Source organism: Lagopus leucura, unplaced genomic scaffold, assembly GCF_019238085.1.
Source record: "Lagopus leucura isolate 7727_CA_CO unplaced genomic scaffold, USGS_WTPT01 Super-Scaffold_100004, whole genome shotgun sequence".
Lineage (NCBI taxonomy): Eukaryota > Metazoa > Chordata > Aves > Galliformes > Phasianidae > Lagopus > Lagopus leucura.
In genome coordinates, this window is record NW_024962264.1 from 52,414,891 (window position 1) to 52,432,934 (window position 18,044).

At 36.5% G+C, this 18,044-nt stretch overlaps 1 protein-coding gene across 2 annotated transcripts in view; it reads right to left on the reverse strand.

Annotated features, from left to right (window-relative positions):
- The window catches only part of STIM2 (stromal interaction molecule 2), a 63,753-nt gene that overhangs the window by 26,788 nt on the left and 18,921 nt on the right, over positions 1-18,044 (reverse strand). For both annotated transcript variants that reach the window (XM_042871139.1, XM_042871138.1), the window contains exon 2: positions 3,909-4,039. In XM_042871139.1, coding sequence (XP_042727073.1) covers positions 3,909-3,971 — 63 coding nt within the window. In that variant the 5' untranslated portion in view covers positions 3,972-4,039. The remainder of the gene's footprint in view (positions 1-3,908; positions 4,040-18,044) is intronic.

The following is an 18,044-nucleotide window of genomic DNA, read 5'->3' on the forward strand; positions in this document are numbered from 1 at the left end:
TGTGTTACATTTTATTTCTTCAGATTTTAAAATAGTAATGTTAATGCATAATATTTTAATTTAGCAACCTTCTAAAGCAGAGAGTGATGTGTGCATGCATCATCCTAATTGCTAAGAGAAAGGAAGCCCATACAACCAGGAACATATCACTAGCAAACTAATTACACAGTAAAAGTGAACAGCATGATCTGATTCTCCTCTACAAGAACTTTACTCACACATGAGCACCAAAGACAGGGTGCACAAAGGCATACATTTCCCAACTCACCCAGATGCTAGAAATTACTGATTTTTCCATTGAGCTGTTAACACTTGACTGCTCCATCTCCTCCATTTTGACTTCCTACTGGATTTTTTGACAGTTTTGGATTTCAGTTTTTGTTTGTGGTTTTTTGTTGTTGTTTTACTCCAATTCATCATCTTTCAAACATACTCATGACACTGTTTCTTTCATCTCTCTTGGGTTATTCGTATCTTGGATGCAAATATGACTTCAAGCCCTCAAATAACAGCTGTACAGAGCATGCATGCGTTCTGAAATGGTCACTTCTACTTCAAGAAAAATCTTCACCTGTCAAACTTATCACAGCCAAAGCACTGTTTTACTATTCCTGATCAGATCATACATGTTATTTTTCTGTTTTAATCACTGTACTGGAGAGTTTTCCTTTTTTCCTCATTATGCAAGTGTGCTCTAAATAAAATACAAATATTAAATCAAATAATAAACCCAAAGCTGTAAATCACGCCATTGGTTTTTGTGTTATATTGTACACACAGTTGAGATATCAGTATTTCAAAAACACCAACTTATCAATTTCCTACAGTGATATTTCTTGAGGAAGTTTCTCGATGAAGGATCTACATGTAGAGCTTCTTTGGAAAGAGAAGAAAAAGCTCCAGAATTAACAAGCATGCAAGTCTGTCTTACTGCTTGAGCCTCACCTCTAAAACAGGCAGTATATGCATTGTGTAACAGATGCTTCCTGAAGCAGACAGCCTCCCACAGCAGATGACTAAAACCTCCATCAGTAATGTCCTCCCTTTTAGTTATCCTTCAACAGCCTACATATTTAAACCAAGGTAAACAACTGCAACCTTTTGTACATAGATAGTAAAATATTAGTAGGAGTCAGAATTGATAAATTCATATTCACCTACCCTAACAATAAATAGACTTCTTTCTCCACCCTTCCTTTTTCCCCACTCTCTACTGCACCTTTGAATTTCATGCTGACATCCTACTCAACAGGCTAAATAGACAGCAAAGCATAATCTATTATCCAAATAAGCTTTCTTTTTTCCTTTAGTTTTTCTATCTTTAGACATCTTAGTTTATACTAAGTAGTCTAACATATCTAACAGAAAGACTAAAGGGGAAAAAAATCTAACCAGACCACACTAACTAGATTCCTTCTATCCTTCTTAGTCACTGAAAAGCATAAGATGTTTACTGAGGTCATCTAATAAATCCCATGGAATAAAAATTAGGTGAAGTTTAAATCAAGTTCCCCACATGAAGGACACCCAAATTAACTACAAGCTTTTTTCAGCTTCTAAAAGGCCCCCAATTACAGTCAGTTTTTGAGTAAATGAAGTTTCTTAGAAAAGTACAAGCTTTCTTACTTTCAAGAGAAATTTATGGAATGGTTTTATGTGAGACTGCTATTTTACAGGGAAAAAAAAACACAGCAAAAAGGGGACATGAGAAACTTTAGAAAAAGATGCCTGGAGTTACTGTTAGGGGTTCTCAACTGAATTAGCAAATTGAAATAGCTAAAATACTTTAACAGCTTTACCTCTTGTTACCTTTCCTCTCTCAAAATAACTTATTTACAAGAACTTCCTTCCTTTGTGTAAATATATACTTGTAATCATAACACTGTGTTAGTTCAGCAAAAATTTAATGTGCTTTGTTGTATTTTTCCTGCCAAATAAAAAACATGGTGAATATCAATATAATGCTCTTCCAGGAGTCTTCTTGTAAACAAAAACCATGCAGCACAGAACAGTAGAAAATCCACTAACTTGTTAATCCACTAACTCATAGTAGTATACATAGTACCTGTATTTAAGCAAGACTTATTTCCAGTAAAGTGGCTTATTATCTGTTCTCATCTTTAATCAAAACAAGCAGTATTGCCAACTCTTACGGTTACAGAAAACACCTGCTTCTGAAGCAGTGTCTATTAGGACACATTTTGTATATATTCTATTGTATATACTGTAATAAGGTAACCAGGTAAATATATTCTTAAACTATCAAATTTTTGAAGATTGAGATGTGGTTACAAGCACTACAGGAACATACAGATTACTAATTGTATTTACAATTAAAATGCAATTCTTATTAGCAAACCTAAAATTATCATCTTGGAAGAAAGTACATCTGTGCAAATACACACTATTTGCAGGAAAGTAAATGAAGAAAAAACTAACGTATTTTTTATTAAACACTTCAATGCTTTAAAATAAATTAAGTGGCAGAGAAAGGGTTACATTTCAGCTAATTTAGTTTATGCACAATGAGTATTTTGAACATACAGTTTTAGTAATCTTGCATACAACTTATAACAGCATCTCTTCAAGAACTGCTCAGGGAGAAACTTAAGTTCGGAAATAAAGACGAAGTCCACTGGACACAAGGGCAAGCTTTTTGAATACTAACAGAAAGCCAATAGAAAGTTTCCAATGCATAAGTGTTTCAACATTTTTCAACATATTTCAACCATCCTGAAAAGGCATTCAGAAATCTCACAACCACCAGAATTTCAGTTCACATGCTGGATTGTCCATATCCTGAACATCATGATAAGCAATTTAGCTCTAATGTTACAGAATGTTTTCAGTGCTTAACTGCTGCCTCATGGCATACTTCAAAGTACAGGGTGAATTTTTTTCCTCAAAGTTACTTCCTTAAGTATGTTATTTTACTTGGGATCATTTTCCCCACTGTATAGCATTCCTACAGAAAACTCCTATTGAGCATCAGTGTCAGTTTTCATGACCATACAGAAGAGAATCGACATAATTCACAACTTATGTCATTCAGTGAGAACTATCTGCCCTATGGAGTTACAAAATAAAGAGATGAAAAAAATCAGACTTTTCTCACTCACCTTAAAACCACATGGTAATACATTCTCATTTTTAGGGGACATCTTCATTCCCCTTCCTTTCTCCTACCAGAAAGCAGGAGAAGCAAGAACAATGAAACTACAAGTATTTATCTTTATTCCTCCCCAGTAAATCTCAGATCCAGATGGTCAAGTTAAGTACAAAAGCAAGACCTCTTCCAGAGTCAGCGGAAGAATGCCTACCAAGCTCAGCCAAGCACAACCATAAGCAACCATGCTTAAGGCAGGTCTAAATAACAAATCTTCATTAGTCTATAGGCTATAATAGGACCATTAACCTACAGCAGAAGGTTCTTACTACTTGCCCATAAACATATAAAGCATGACAACAAAAGACTGTTCTAGAGTGTCTTTAATAGGTATTGTTTTGAAGCAAGAAGTGTCTGAAAGAGATCTGAGGTAAGCAGGAAAGCCCAGCAATACCCTGAGAAAAAAAGAAACTAAAATAAAAGTTGGCAGTTCAAATCAACTCTTAGTTACCCTAACTGCAAGCTAAACTAAGGTCTGCCTCTTAACGCTAATCACAAAAATATCCACTTTATGTGTGAGCCTTAAAAACTTTTCTTTTAGGCTAGAACAACGGACTAATATATTTCATTTTTGACACCTCCAGAAACCAGATTTAACTTCCACGTTTGGCCATAAAAAAGAGCCAAGTTTTAAAAAAGGAACAACTACTCAAGTTCCGGAACATCAGAGCAGCTATGTAAAACAGGGAGAAAAGGACAGACCTTGCAGGTATGCACAAGTGAGGGCTTTCTATCCTCTCACCTCATCACTTTCATCTACTTCAATTCCACCATCTTTGTCATCATCCATTTGCTTATGGATCATGCGAAGGGCTTCCAGGCTGAACCGGTCCTCCTCAGTAAAGCACGGTGGGCTGAGAGAACTGCAGGGATCTAAAAGGGGAAAAACAAATCAGAACAGAAAATATTAGTTACTGTCTCTCTAGAACATGATGATCCCAAGCAAGACACAGAATGTGAGTTTTTGTACGTGCATATGTATCTGACTGCACTCAGCCTTCAGATTACATGGCAAACTTTTACCAAAAAATGAAAAGAAAAACATCCTCTTTTTAACTAGCCTCACAGAAGAGGCTGGGATAGACTCCTGCAATCCCATCCCCCACCCTGTAACTATCTCTACTTCTATCTGTCAACTACTCTGCGTGATCTATCGCTGCAGCACCAAAGAAAGCCACTGTCTCATTTCCAATCGCCTTTCAGAAAGCCTGGCAAAAACAAAGTGGAGGAGGGTGAGAGCAAGAATAAGTTGTCATGTCCTGCAATCGCAGCTTCATAAGCAAATAAAGGAATGATAGCTAAACTGCAGTAATACTGTAGGTAGCATACACAGGCAAAATACACGCAGACTGCAAGTAAAAAAAGCACACCAAAAAGAAAATAAAACTGACAAAAATATTTGATCTCATAACCCTGTACATGCTGATCAAAAACAGCAATGTCACCACAGAGTAGGGCTCCAGGCCAAAAATAGCATCTTCTCATCCATGATTATTACAGAAGGCTCATGATTTGTGCACATCTGATGGCTTTGCTATGTCAAATTAGGTATCAGTTCTTCACCTTCTACATGATGTGACAAATACTGCTCAATTCTACAATGTTTAACAATCAACCCATCATTAAAGATTTACCTTTCACAGACCTTTTCATTAGTTAGTAGCTAGTTTAACTAGTTCTGATGCATTCAGAACCAAATGATAGGAGATGCAGAAGAAATGATTTTTAGTTCACCATTATTTCCCACTATATTGTCATTATTAAAAGGCACAGCTCCAATCAACTACAGCTAGGCACATTCTGCTTAACCCACACCAATACAATTGGAGGAGACATTATCTTTTGCTTCTTCTACTACCTACCAGAAGACTAAGCTTTCATGTTGCAAGAAAAGATATTAAAGGTTCATTTATATGTAACATGAATGAAACATATACAAATTGATAGGATCTAGGGTTTACATAAGAAAAAAAAACCTTAACATACCAATTAAATTGGCATGATTCTGCTTTTCTGTCTGTTATACATTAAAAATAATAACTATTAAGAAACACCCAGAAGACTCTACTTGCATAAAGCTACAAAGTTGAAGTACAAAGCCAGCAAATAAGTCATAACTGAGATATCAGACACATTAGCAGGGCTAATCCTACTACAGACAGACAGGAGTCCAAAGCATTCTTACTTTATACACAAGTTTCATTACAGTGAAATTGACAGTTCCATCTGTGTCCATATTTCAACTAAAAAAAAAAAAAAAAAAAAAAAATCAACATAGCTGCACTATTACAAAATAAAAAGAAATCTCAGAGACGCATGAAATAGCTGTTAAAAAAAAAAAAAAGAGAACTAAATATTAAACCAGACCCATCACGATTTTCAGCTTTGGAATGCAACTTGAAAGAAGCGACATTTCAAGATTTTGTTTTTTTACATTAAAAGACAGTTTTAACTTGTTTAACTTGAACTTAGTCTTAATTCTTATATAGTATAAAATATCAGATTAATAACAGTTTGTAAGCACTCAAATGCATTTCTGATTTTTTTGGTTGAAAGGCCAGTTTTTCAGATCACAAGCCTTCTCAGACGATACCTTCTCACACTGAGGTTGATCAGTTTCCTAAACAGAGTACTTATAAATACAGTTCAGTCGGAAGGGGCCATCAAAAAATTGAGACCAACTGCTTGACCATTTTAGTGCTAACCAGAAGTTAAAGTACATTTGTGAAGGCATTGCCCAAATGCGTCTTGAATACTGAGGAGCATGTGGTACCAGCCACCCCTCCAAGAAGCTAGTTCTACTGTTTAACCAACCCACACAAGCTAAGGACTTTTCTTTACGACCAGCCAAACCTTTTTCGCTTATTTAAACATGAAGGCACTTGAATAAGCTATAACTCTTCAGAGAAGTAAACGGGCTGCTACTTATGCAGCAAATATCCCATGCTCTGGTCCCAGGAACACTTGATCTCTCTAAGAGGCAGAATTCCAGTTGCTGCTTTTTGGTCTGAGAAATATACAACAGGAACACATCAAGTGCAACAAAAAAAATAATCCATCCTAAACAGAGTCCAGATTTACCTCCAAGTTTATTTTGATGCAATCTAGTTAAAAGCAACATTACCAGACTAGAAGTTGTCAACCCTCTCTGCAGAGAGCAACCTCAAAAACACAAAAATAAATTTACAAATCCAAAACTATTTGTAAGAATACCTACAGAACCCTAACCAAATCCAAAAAAAGGTTCTAAAATACAGCATTCTGCCTCATTGGCAAAGCAGATAAAAAGCCCAGCAGCAACAAGTGAAAAGAATATTTGGTAATTCATTTCTCACTTGGAATCCACTCCAGACAATGGTTCTGAGATTCAAAACCCTCTATTACATTTAAAGGACAAACCTAATCTTTAGGTCTGGACTACTATGTACGTCCTAGGCTGACATGCTGTCACAAATACTTCAGTTCAAAATCACTATCACAGGAAAGAGTACAAAGACAGTATCAAGCATTCATTCAGTGAGTATACCCGGTAACTCAAATTTGATCTTTAATGAATAAATCAACAGGAATCAGTGAAATAAAAGCAAAAGATGATGTTCAAGTGAGGAAGACAAAAAGCACACATTGGGAGGACATGCCTTCAACACAGGTCAAAAGCGTAGAAATTTCAGACATTATGCTCATGGTAAAGAGGGAATTTGTCACTGAAATATTAAGCATGTAATTAATGGCTCAACAAACTTGGCAGCTTCAGGAGTAAACCTTAATCCTGTCTTGAGCAAGTCAGAGGCTGCCTCCCAGCCCTGACAGGGCAGGAAACAGCAGTCCTCATCAGGCCACTGTTGCTAACTGCTCTTGCAGGAGGCAGTCTGAGAAGGAACCGAGTTCAGAGAGATCCTATCCAGTTCATAGGAAGCTGTCCTTACAAATAAGGGGAAATCAGCACTTGGTTCTCCCTCTCCCTTTTAAAAGGAGCTACATGAGAAACTTCTAGCTGAAGTTCTGTGCTGTAGCATCACAGCTTTTCCATCCCACTTCCTGATGGTAACAGGACTTCAGCTTACAGAGTGACATTGTCAACACAGACCAATAAGTAAAATTAATTACACCCATATCTTCAAGTGTTCGTGTCAGCAAAGCCCATGAAATTTATTTTAGGAATACACATGGCTCCAAAGCAAAAGGGTGTAAGATCACAACGCAGCCTGTCATCTACCCTGCGTTTACTTTTCCCCAAACTGTTGGCAGCATAACAAATTGCAGAATGAAGATGAAGACACCAACAAGCAGGCAGCCCTGCAGTTATTACCCCCATTTTGCGCATGGACTCCAGAGCATCAGAGCTGTAACGGAGCCCATGAAGTCACAGGGACTCTGGTCAGACGCTTGCAATTTTGATCTAGGCTCAAGAGCACCTTAAAGGCTTCTCAACAGCTCAAGGAACCTCCTTAAGAGTAAAGGGAAACAAAAAAATCTTCATAATTTCAAGAGCAAAAAAGAGATCAGGTGCATGCCTAGAAATTTCTGAATTGGTCTGCTAAAGGAACTTGTTGTTGGGAGTTATTTGGACAAGTTGGTTACAACACATCATGTTTGTTCAGCACTCACCTAGAAGGAACAGAACCTTTTTTTTTTCTCCTTACACTAACATAGAGCAGTCCCACAGAAGCCTACAATGCTTCCACGACTGCCTTTTTCTGGCACATTCAGGAATATACCCTGTTCTGCTAGCTTTATGGTTCCCCATTACTGAGAGGCCATCTGGGATAAAGGGAAGCCTCACACAAAAGGCAAGCACTATACTATAACATCAGCTTCTTAAGCACATACTCCATGCTCAAAATAACTGCACTTCAATAAGCTACGATGACAGAAGTGGGATTTCGCTGCATTTTTCAGAGTCAAAGCAGGTGGCCACAACACTCTCTGCCACCTCTCCACCAAACGCATCTTCCTCTCACTACGATTACTATTTCTTTACAGCTTACATTTCTTTTTGTGATTTAGTTTTACACTGTACTTTAATACACTGCATTTTGTTCAATTCAGGAGAAAAAAAAAAAAAAACAGAGAGCAACAATTTTTAAAGACGGGTACAAATCTGACCAATACATGAGATTATTGGTGTCTTCAAAGCAAACATTCTCACAAATAACACCACATTTAAAACAGCTACTTACAAGAAAAGCAACAAACATTCAGCTTCTATCTTAAATCCTTACATAATGTGTCATTAAAATCTTCAAATGCTTGAAGAGATCCTCAGATTGAGCTTCATTTATTCTTTCAATTAACAACTCCCAAACCAAATCACTCCTACTCTTAATAATTAAACTCCTCCATGCGACAAGTAGGCTGAGCAGGATAACAGTTAACTTGACAATGTTATTTGTGACATTTATTTAAGTGATGAGAGAAAAAAAATAAAGTTCATCACTGCAGCATATCTTTCCACTAAATGTTAAAATAACAAGACAATTTTGACAAAAGAGCACAGAATGCATTTATCTTCTAATCAAAACATTCATGTTACTTAAATGAGCTTTCTGAAAAGCAATATGCAATAATACTAATGACAGCAGGAAAAGGGGAAGGGGCACAGTGGGAAAGGAGAAAAGACAAGAACATCCTGCTGTCTTTGAAGAATTTTCAAGCTCTGCAAAGCTCCACATTAGGCTTTTCTGCCACTGTATTAGAAGTTCAGATAATTTCTTCAATTGTTTCTATTAACTTAAACAATACAGATGAAATTTAAAAAAATGAAACTTGTCTGTAAACCCCGGAACTGGAAATACTGTTTCTAAATGTACGTATGAAGTATAATTATTTAATATTATATGTATAAAGTATAATATTAGTAATTAATAACAAGGGGAAGGTGGAAGATGACGTGATTTGCAGTTCTGCTCTAAAAGAGTTGCAATAATTCTTTAAAATCAACTAAACAACCTTCATTTAACAAGAAAGGACACCTTAAGCAACCTTAAGATAAATCAACATTACTTCAATTTGTATACAGCTGATCTTTGTATCAGTTTCATATCTGTTTTTGCCACTGCTGAGAAGCGTCCATTTATTCTGCCATTTCATTATCTTTGATAAATAAAGGTTGAGTATGTTTACACATGTAGAAATTTGATGAAAACAGACCTGGGTTTTATTTTCCTGACAAATCACCATCAACTTCTGCTTTCACCATACCACCAAAAAGTAACTGTGAATTTGAATACTTTTTTCTTTCCCCAAACAGCACAATGAAAGCTAGGAACTAACGGCTCGTTACTTAAAGAAGGAATTCTAGCAGTTCCAAAACCAAGTGTTAAGGTAGGTTACAAATGTCACTTCCTTACCAGATCAAAAGCTATGAACAAAACAGCAGGGCAGACATGGTTAATTTTTGAAAAGCCTGTTAAGACACAAAAAGCACCTTGCACAATTTAAGAACTTTCTGGCAATAACTATTTATTCAAAGGAAAAGATATGAAAGGAATTCAAATCTAATTTGCCTTTTACAGATACAGAAGCAAATCTTCCAATAATGCTTGTTGAAAAGAGAAGCTATCATACATACAGAGTTCTGAGTAATTATATCATGGATTGTTCTAACAAAAACTAAGTATCAGTACAAACATTTCACTTAGATTGTAGGTTAATTAGCAAACTACAGTACTTCTCTGTGACTAGACAAAAAGACGGATTTGTGACTCCTCCATCTCCTTCGCACACTTTCCCCTGCACAAGAGGAGAAGAAGCTGGACCACATGTGTATAAAATGTTCAAAGACAGCTGACATGAAAGAGGAACTCCTGCTAGCCCCAACAAAACAGTACAACGCCAGGAGATGAAGATGCATCCTAAGCCAGCTAATGATAATTCTCCCTTTTTTCTCCTTCCAACCTGATCTATGAACAATATTTCCTATACATACATGAACAGTAAAAGAAAAAAAGACAAATGTCTAATATCTCCTCTTAGCAATAGAGGGGTGTATCTCACTTTAGCAAATGTCATTGTATACAAGAACAAAGAGAAATTTAATTGTTTCAAGTTCAGATATGCACTATTTAACACCCCTTTTAAAATGTATGATATACTTTTTACTGTAATTACTAACATCTGAAATTAGAATATATTCAAGAAAACAACAAATTCACAAGGTTCAAAAATGGACATTCATAAGCAGATCTGCAAGAGAAACAAACCTTAATTCAAACAAAGCGACTCGACAGTTGCTGTTTGCCTTGTATTACTTTAGAACCCACAGTTATAAAAGAACTTGGACTATGAATTTAGTAATCAAGTGCAAGTCAACAGGATACCAATTAAGCTGATTACACAAACTAAAGGCACATATTCATATACACTAAATGACTGTTAGCACATAGCATATCTAAGTACATAATGGTTAGCTAACCTTTCGGCTTGTTTTAGGTCTAACTAGTTAATTTCTCAACTGTAACAACTTCCTCCTTTTCTAAGGGTGGGAAGTTAGAAATAGATGTACTTTATTCTTGATATTTATGTGAGTGCACGCAAAAAATCTGTCAGCTCTAAACAAACAAAAAAACAAGAATAGTATAGCATTTAAGCTACTTTACAAATTTGGTCAGAAAATCCGATTTAAGGATGACCTGCAACTGCCTAAAAGTATGCTCACATGGTATCTGCAAACTTCTTAGTAACTAAATTCTGCATTAAACCTCATCATCTTGCTCAGAATTGCATACTTATTAACACCTCTGCTATGAATTAATCTCACAGCCTGATCTTCAGCCTTCTGGTGAAAGCTTGCAGTCAGTACTCAATGTACCAATCTGCATTAGGATACAGCTCATGAGTTGAGCATGGGCCGCTACATTTCTCAGTGGAGGACAATGATCTGCAGAATAGAACAACCTCATTGCTGTGGCATCACTCATAACTTAAGTAGTTCCAACTTTTTATGTTGAAAGTGTAGTTCAAACCATAGAAAGAAAATGAGCACAAAATCACCTGAAAAGGATTCCCATACTGCTAAATCTTTTTTATTCAAAATTATGTAAAAGACAAGTGTTAAGAGATGTGGTTCAAAACCTTACAAATGCCTTCTAAGACCCAAACCATTTCACATTTAGGCAATTAGAATTAAGCATCCTAAAATTATTAATTGGAGAACTGCTTTAAGTCATCATTATCATTTGAAATTATAAACTTACATCCAAGTAAAACCAGAATAATTACACTTATATTTGTTTTCACATGTGATTCATAATCGTATCCTATATCCATGAACCAGTCACATAAGCATGGCATTGCTGACATTACTGAATTACTTCAAGTCTTTTACACCATCCGATCTAGCACATATATTATTAACTGTTCTAACCAAGGAATCAAATTTAATCCTCTGTGAGCAGCATCTGTAGCATCACCAAATCCCTCACAGTTCCTGTAACAACATGTTGTCAGAATGTATTTATACTTTAAAAGAGCATATCAGAATTGTACAACTGAAACCTAAACTACCAAAATGCAGCATTATAATAAAATAAGCCCCTAACATGGAGGCACTTTTTTTTCATTGTAAGCAAACTGTTAGAATTCTAGTATTTGAGCATTAAATTTATTAGCCTATGCCACATTTATACTTTCATAAATCCAAAGATGCTGACTGTAGATTCATTTCCTTTAATTGATAAGGCCATAATTAAACAATTCCCTCCAGAACTGAATTTTGAGCATGCACAAATATCAACTTCTCTAAGTAGTTCAATTAGCCTAGGTGAAGATCTAGTAGTGCACACTGCAAGCTAGTAAAGGACTATTTAATTTCAGAAGCTTACATAAAAAGCTCTGCGGTTAGCACACACATCCAACTCCAGATTGTACAACCACAGTGCATAACTGGCAGTTTTGCTCCTGCTAATACACTGTCTAATATTTTGCTTATGACAAATTCCACCAAGTGATAAACTGGGCTGTTATCCCAGTTCACCTTGATGATTTGATGCAGAAAACATCCAAACAGGCCCCCTCATTTCATTTGTTAAGGTTTTAGAATGTGTGTGGGGGAGATATTCGCATCCATGTCAATAACAAAACATCATTGTGTTGCTGCTTAAACTTAACATATGCAGATATAAGAGTGTCAGAATAAACCACAGATGTACATATCTTACATATGTTTTGGCTGACAGGGTTTTGATAAATGTATTCTTGGGTCTGTAGAAGGACACCGTTGGCCAACGCTTATCCCTTAGGTGTTAAAGCAGGCATTGAAAAAGAAGCCAGCTCCCATACAGTGAGCCAAACACTACACATGCAAAAAGAAAAAAAAATACAGGAAACCTGGATCACCCCAAGACCTTCAAGCCTCAGAATAAGCTACATACTGTAGTCAAACTGATTGTTAGAAGATGCATTCTAGCAAAAAAAAAAAAAAAAAAAAAAAAAAAAAAAAAAAAAAAGTTTTCCCCCTTCAAAAACAGATGCACACCTTCAATATAAATTTGAAGCAGTAGGCTTCAAAGCCATACACAATAGTAATGTGTAAAACTCCCGAATTCTCTAGGTTAGCAATGCGTGTTGGTTCAGGCAAAGTGCTACTTCTCCATCAGCTGCTCCCCAGCAGCACAAGCACATCCAGAAAGCAAAGAGGTAAGGCAACCATTCCACATAAGCTCTAAAGAATAAGCCAAAGCACAGTGCTAAAATGATTCCAAACTGTTTGTACCCCCACCTCCCTGCCCCATACTGCTTTCTTCCTTGTACCAACAAAAGCACATTTGTGCAACCATGCTGCAGAAAGGCTCAGGGAACTACTTCAGCATGAAAGACTTGCAACTGCAAAGGAGAAACCAAAGCAGAAGCAGGCAGCTTCTAAACCTCTCATACAGCTGAACTCAGCCAGAAACACAGCAGGTGAGCAATAAACAGAAAAACAGAATGAATGTAATGGAACAACAACTCTACAATGCAGAGAGAAACTCTTGTCCCATTACCTTAAACCCTCACTACTGGGATGCACAGGACAAGGCTGTGCCCTAGAACACTTGTTTTGCAGATAACAACCATCAAGTTGAGATGAAGTCACACACGTCGTCCCCTTGAACAAGCTGATGTGTGGCTACACATAACATGACACGGAACTCTATGTATTCCTTCATTCAAGCTAATTGTTTTGACCACTTTCCAAAGCATAAGAACCACAACATGCAGGAAGATTTCAAAATGCAAGATCTTAACACACCCAATAGGATCTGTCTCAAAGCCAACAAACTGACACCTGTCTACACAGCACCAGGGACTGGAGGCTTTCATTTTAAATTGTTGATACCACAACAAAAGAATTTCCTGAAGAGAAGAAACAGCCAGACAGGTATTTACAGAGAACTCAAAGGAAAGCACAAGCAAGTAGGAAGATCTTTAACACTGTGACAACTGAGACTGCAACCACCTGCAAAAGGATACTCATAAAAATTAAGTTTAATGACTTGGTTTCTTCCTTTCTCCCCAGTGCAAGTCAAGTACAAGATCAAATGAAGGACAGTAAGCTTTTTCCAGATAATGACTACTCTTCAAGAATACTTCATGACAATTATGCATAAAGCTAACTGAAATTTTAAGTCTTACAATATACTTTAAACACTAATAGTGACATGCATCTGTCAGATTTCAAAGATTGAAGCTTGACAAACGACATACCAAATTTTATTTAAACTCCGCTGGATACATGCTATAAATGCAGCTGGATCTCTCATACACTGAATTACCAACACTTCTGATATTTACTCGCTGCAAAAGGCACAAGGAGAAAAAGTGGGCCAGTGCCAAATTCCAAAGCAAGTGTTTCCAATACATTACTCTTTTTAAACATCAAACATCAACAAGTACAGGCAATCCATCATTTCTAATTATCAAAACGAAAATAACTTCCAAAAGGTAAGAAAGGCCCTTAATGAAATCAAAAGCCAGTCAGAAACATGAAAGATAAATTCTACTTCAGTATGTTCAGTTAAGATTCTATTTCCCTAGAAGTGAATTTCAATCTCACAAGGCCTTCTATTTCCCACAGAAAAAGTATCACAAATAGAATATATAGGAACCTTTTTACAGAGTTGTTTTAAGAAGGGTTGGAAAGTTTTCATACTGGGAGGAGACAAGAAAACCCACACAGGTATTCAGAAATTCTCTGCCATGCAGATGAACTCAAAGTCTTAGAAATGCTCCAGACAGACCAAAGAATGGTAATATTTGCATATGCACTGCATGAAAAGTGAACCCAAGTCAGAAAAAAAAAAGCTACCCTCTGTTGCTCTGAAGTTCAACATCATAAAGGTAAACTTAGTAAGCTTAGACTATAGTCTAAGCAGACAGCTATCCTACAGAACTTTCTCATTTCCAATATCTATATTATATCAACCTATCCTAAACTACATGAGTCACCTATTGCCCTGTTAGCTCAACAATTACCATTCTGCACCTGTCAAGGAATAAACACATCAGTTATAGGTTAGCATAAGTTAGGGGCTGATCAGCTGGAAAGAAGCTCTGCAGAGGACTTGGGTGTCCTGATGGATAACAGGGTGGCCATAAGACAGCTGTGCACCCTTGTGGGCAAGAAAGCCAGTGTTGTCCTGGGGTATGTTAAAAAGAACATAGCCAGCAGGTCAAGGAAAGTTATCCTCCTCTGCTCTGGTGAGGCCACATCTGGAATACTGCGTCCAATTCCAGGCTCCTCAGTTCAAGACAGGGAACTTCTAGAGAAAGTCCAGCAGAGGGCCACAAAAATGCTTAGGGGCCTGGAACATCCCTCTTATAAGGGAAAGTTGAAGACTTGCTGCCGAGAGACTGTTCAGCCTGGAAAAAAGACAACTAAGAGGGCATATTATCAATGCTTATAAATATTGAATAGGCAGCAGTTAAGTGGATGGCACCAGGCTCTTTTCAGTGATGCCCAGCAACAGAAAGGGCAATGGGCAAAAACTGGAACACATACAAATATGAAAATGAACTTCTTTATCCTGACAGTGATAGAGCACTGGAAAAGGCTGCCCAGAGAAACTGAATATCTCTTCAGAAGTCTCCACAAAACCCTCCTAGATGCTTTCCCATGTAACCTATTGTAGGGAACAGCTGTAGCAGGTCCTTTTCCAAACCCTACAACTCTGTGACACTCTATCATATCCAGGTAACCCCTACTTTTTTTTTGTTTTGGGTCTTGTTTTAAATTGTTTTAAGTAAAATATTGTATTGTTTGACTGTGTATACACGCAAACACACTGGCAGCACGCAGCTAATTTTAACCTTTTTTCAGAGGCTTACTTTGATTCCAGTACCAGCACACATTCTTAAAACTTTTGCATTCCAAATCTTGTGTTTAACATACTTGTTCAATTTCATAAGGCTTAGGAAAACAAAACATTTCAATCTTACATAAATTCAAGGAGACTACTTATTTTCAGAAAGCTGTGCTTGTTCAGCAGTCATGTGAAGAGGAGACTATGGTGATTAACAACAGCCTGCAATCACTTGACAGCAGATGGTAAACCCTATTTCGCAGTGGTAGACATGGGGCAACAGTCAAATACGTGCTAAGAAAGCCAAGTTATACATCAAGTCAGTCTTTCTTGCCAGGAAGGCATTGCAGTACTATGGCAAGCTACTGAGAAAATACAGAATCTTCAGGAGATGCCAGAGAGCTATGGATGACCAGCTCCAGTTCTGATGACACACTTGCTTTATAACATAAGACTGAATTCCAGGGGTACCTTTCAACTAGCATCTGCGATCTCCTTGCATGTGGAGACATTTTGTGTAAACAACCTTGCAAAGGTGAAGCTAGAACTGTACTTACACATGACCAGATCTAGTCCCAAATATGTGGGGACCTGCATTTCAAAGTGAGATGTCTGTAGCAGAAGTATACAGCCTTTTGCAATAATTAAAAGAGAAGAAAGTTTCTGGCATTGTTCATAGCTCCAAAGGGATTCACTGATATGGTACGTGACATAAGCAGCCTCACCTTCACTTTCACCAACTTACCTGAGATTCCCTAAAGGTGAAAACAGATAAAGGTTTAATAGCTCTATTAACATTCATACAACAGTTTGTAGGCTAAAAGTTTCAAGAAGGGTTAATTTCTTTTGCAGAAGTATAAAGGAAGAAGAGAAAAAAACAGTTGTTTTGAAACGCTTCCACTGTTTCTATGAGCAGAGAAGGTAATTTATGAACAAGTGTTACATAAGTTACTGCACTCCAACTGCAATCTCAATCAAAAATAAGATTCAAGACGCTTGCAGCTAACGTACAATCAACAGAAGGGGGAAGGGAAAGGAATTACACAGAAGCATAGCAAAAGTATCTTACAAAAAAACATCATATATATTCAAAAAAAGAATCTGTGACCATTAGACTTGATCCACACTTTTAAACTGGAAAGCTGCAAAAACTGTTGCAAATTAAATGCACTAAAGAGAGAAGCAACCAAAATCAGAACAACTGAAGTAGAATTAAGGAGATCCTCATTAAGTATTAAGATCTGTTTTAAGTATTAAAGCAAACAACACCCTGAAAAGGTACCCTATTTTATTCCCATATGGGTTCACTCTTGAACAAAAAGAAGTCCCACCTAAACAAGAAAGCTACTAATAAGACAGCCCAACTGTAACTACCTGCAGCAGCACCCTATAGAGGAAGCCAATTCAGGGTTTATAAGAATTAATTCCAATCTTTTGTGAACAACACCAGCTGTTCCATGTAACTGTACAAGCTGTCAGCTTGAGTATTACTGAAAGGTGGGCTTTAATGCACTTTAAAACCTTTTCTCTAAGATTTGCCAGGAAGAGTTTACTTGGGGGAAAAAAAAGAGAAAACATTTAGTATTCAATCAAACAGCAAAGCAATATGTGAAAATCCATGTGAGCATTATTTAAATTTACTAATTTATTAATGTGAACACTTGGAATTTTCATTGTTCTGCTTTTTTGTTTTTTGGGTTTTTTTTTTTGTTGTTGTTGTTGTTGTTTCTAATCTACAAGCTGGGAGAATACAGAAATCAGTAGGGAATATAAATTAGAGTAAAGTTTAATCTCTGCATTTCATAAAACATTCTTTGTTCATTTTTTTTAAACAGTAATTATTTCAAACCACGTTTTAAATAAATCTAAACACTGGACTTCTTTAAATTCCCTTGTTTCATGTGAGATCACATGGGCTATTGGTTTACTTATCCCTTACAAAAGATTTTCTGTTTTAGTAAGACCTGATTAATAGAATTCTTTTAGCTAGACAATTAATTATACCATGATTTTCAAGGTAAAGACATGACTGCAAGACTACTGAACTAAGTCAAAAATTAAGCACCTACTATTTCAAATATATAAAGTAAAAAAATTACAGCAATTATTAGAAAATATGTTATAAATTTGAATGTTCAGACTAGCGTTCAATCTTTCAGTGATGACAATTCTGCAAATATCAGCAGAGAAGATTAGAAAAATTTAAGTTCAAAGTTCCTTTTACGAACACTTAATTGTGCCTTTCCATAGGAGAGGTCAAGCAAACAGAAGAAATCTTGAGAAGTCAGACCAGTAAGGTGGCAGATGGAAAATCCAACTACAGAACATGCATATTCTCCATACTTTTACTCGATGGTCCCCATACTTTTTACACTAAAAGCATGTACCCCATTTAGTCAAAAAACAAGTAATTTCTGCCCATTCTCACATGGAATACTATATATGAGTGAAACACTCCTTACATGAATACAAGCATACTATTTTCTTACTTGCAAAGCTTTCTACCTGCAGGCTAATTTGAAATGACTCCCTGAAAGGAGACAGCAAAATGGTGGGGTCTGTTGTTAAAAAAGATCTTTTATATGCTTAAATATTCACTT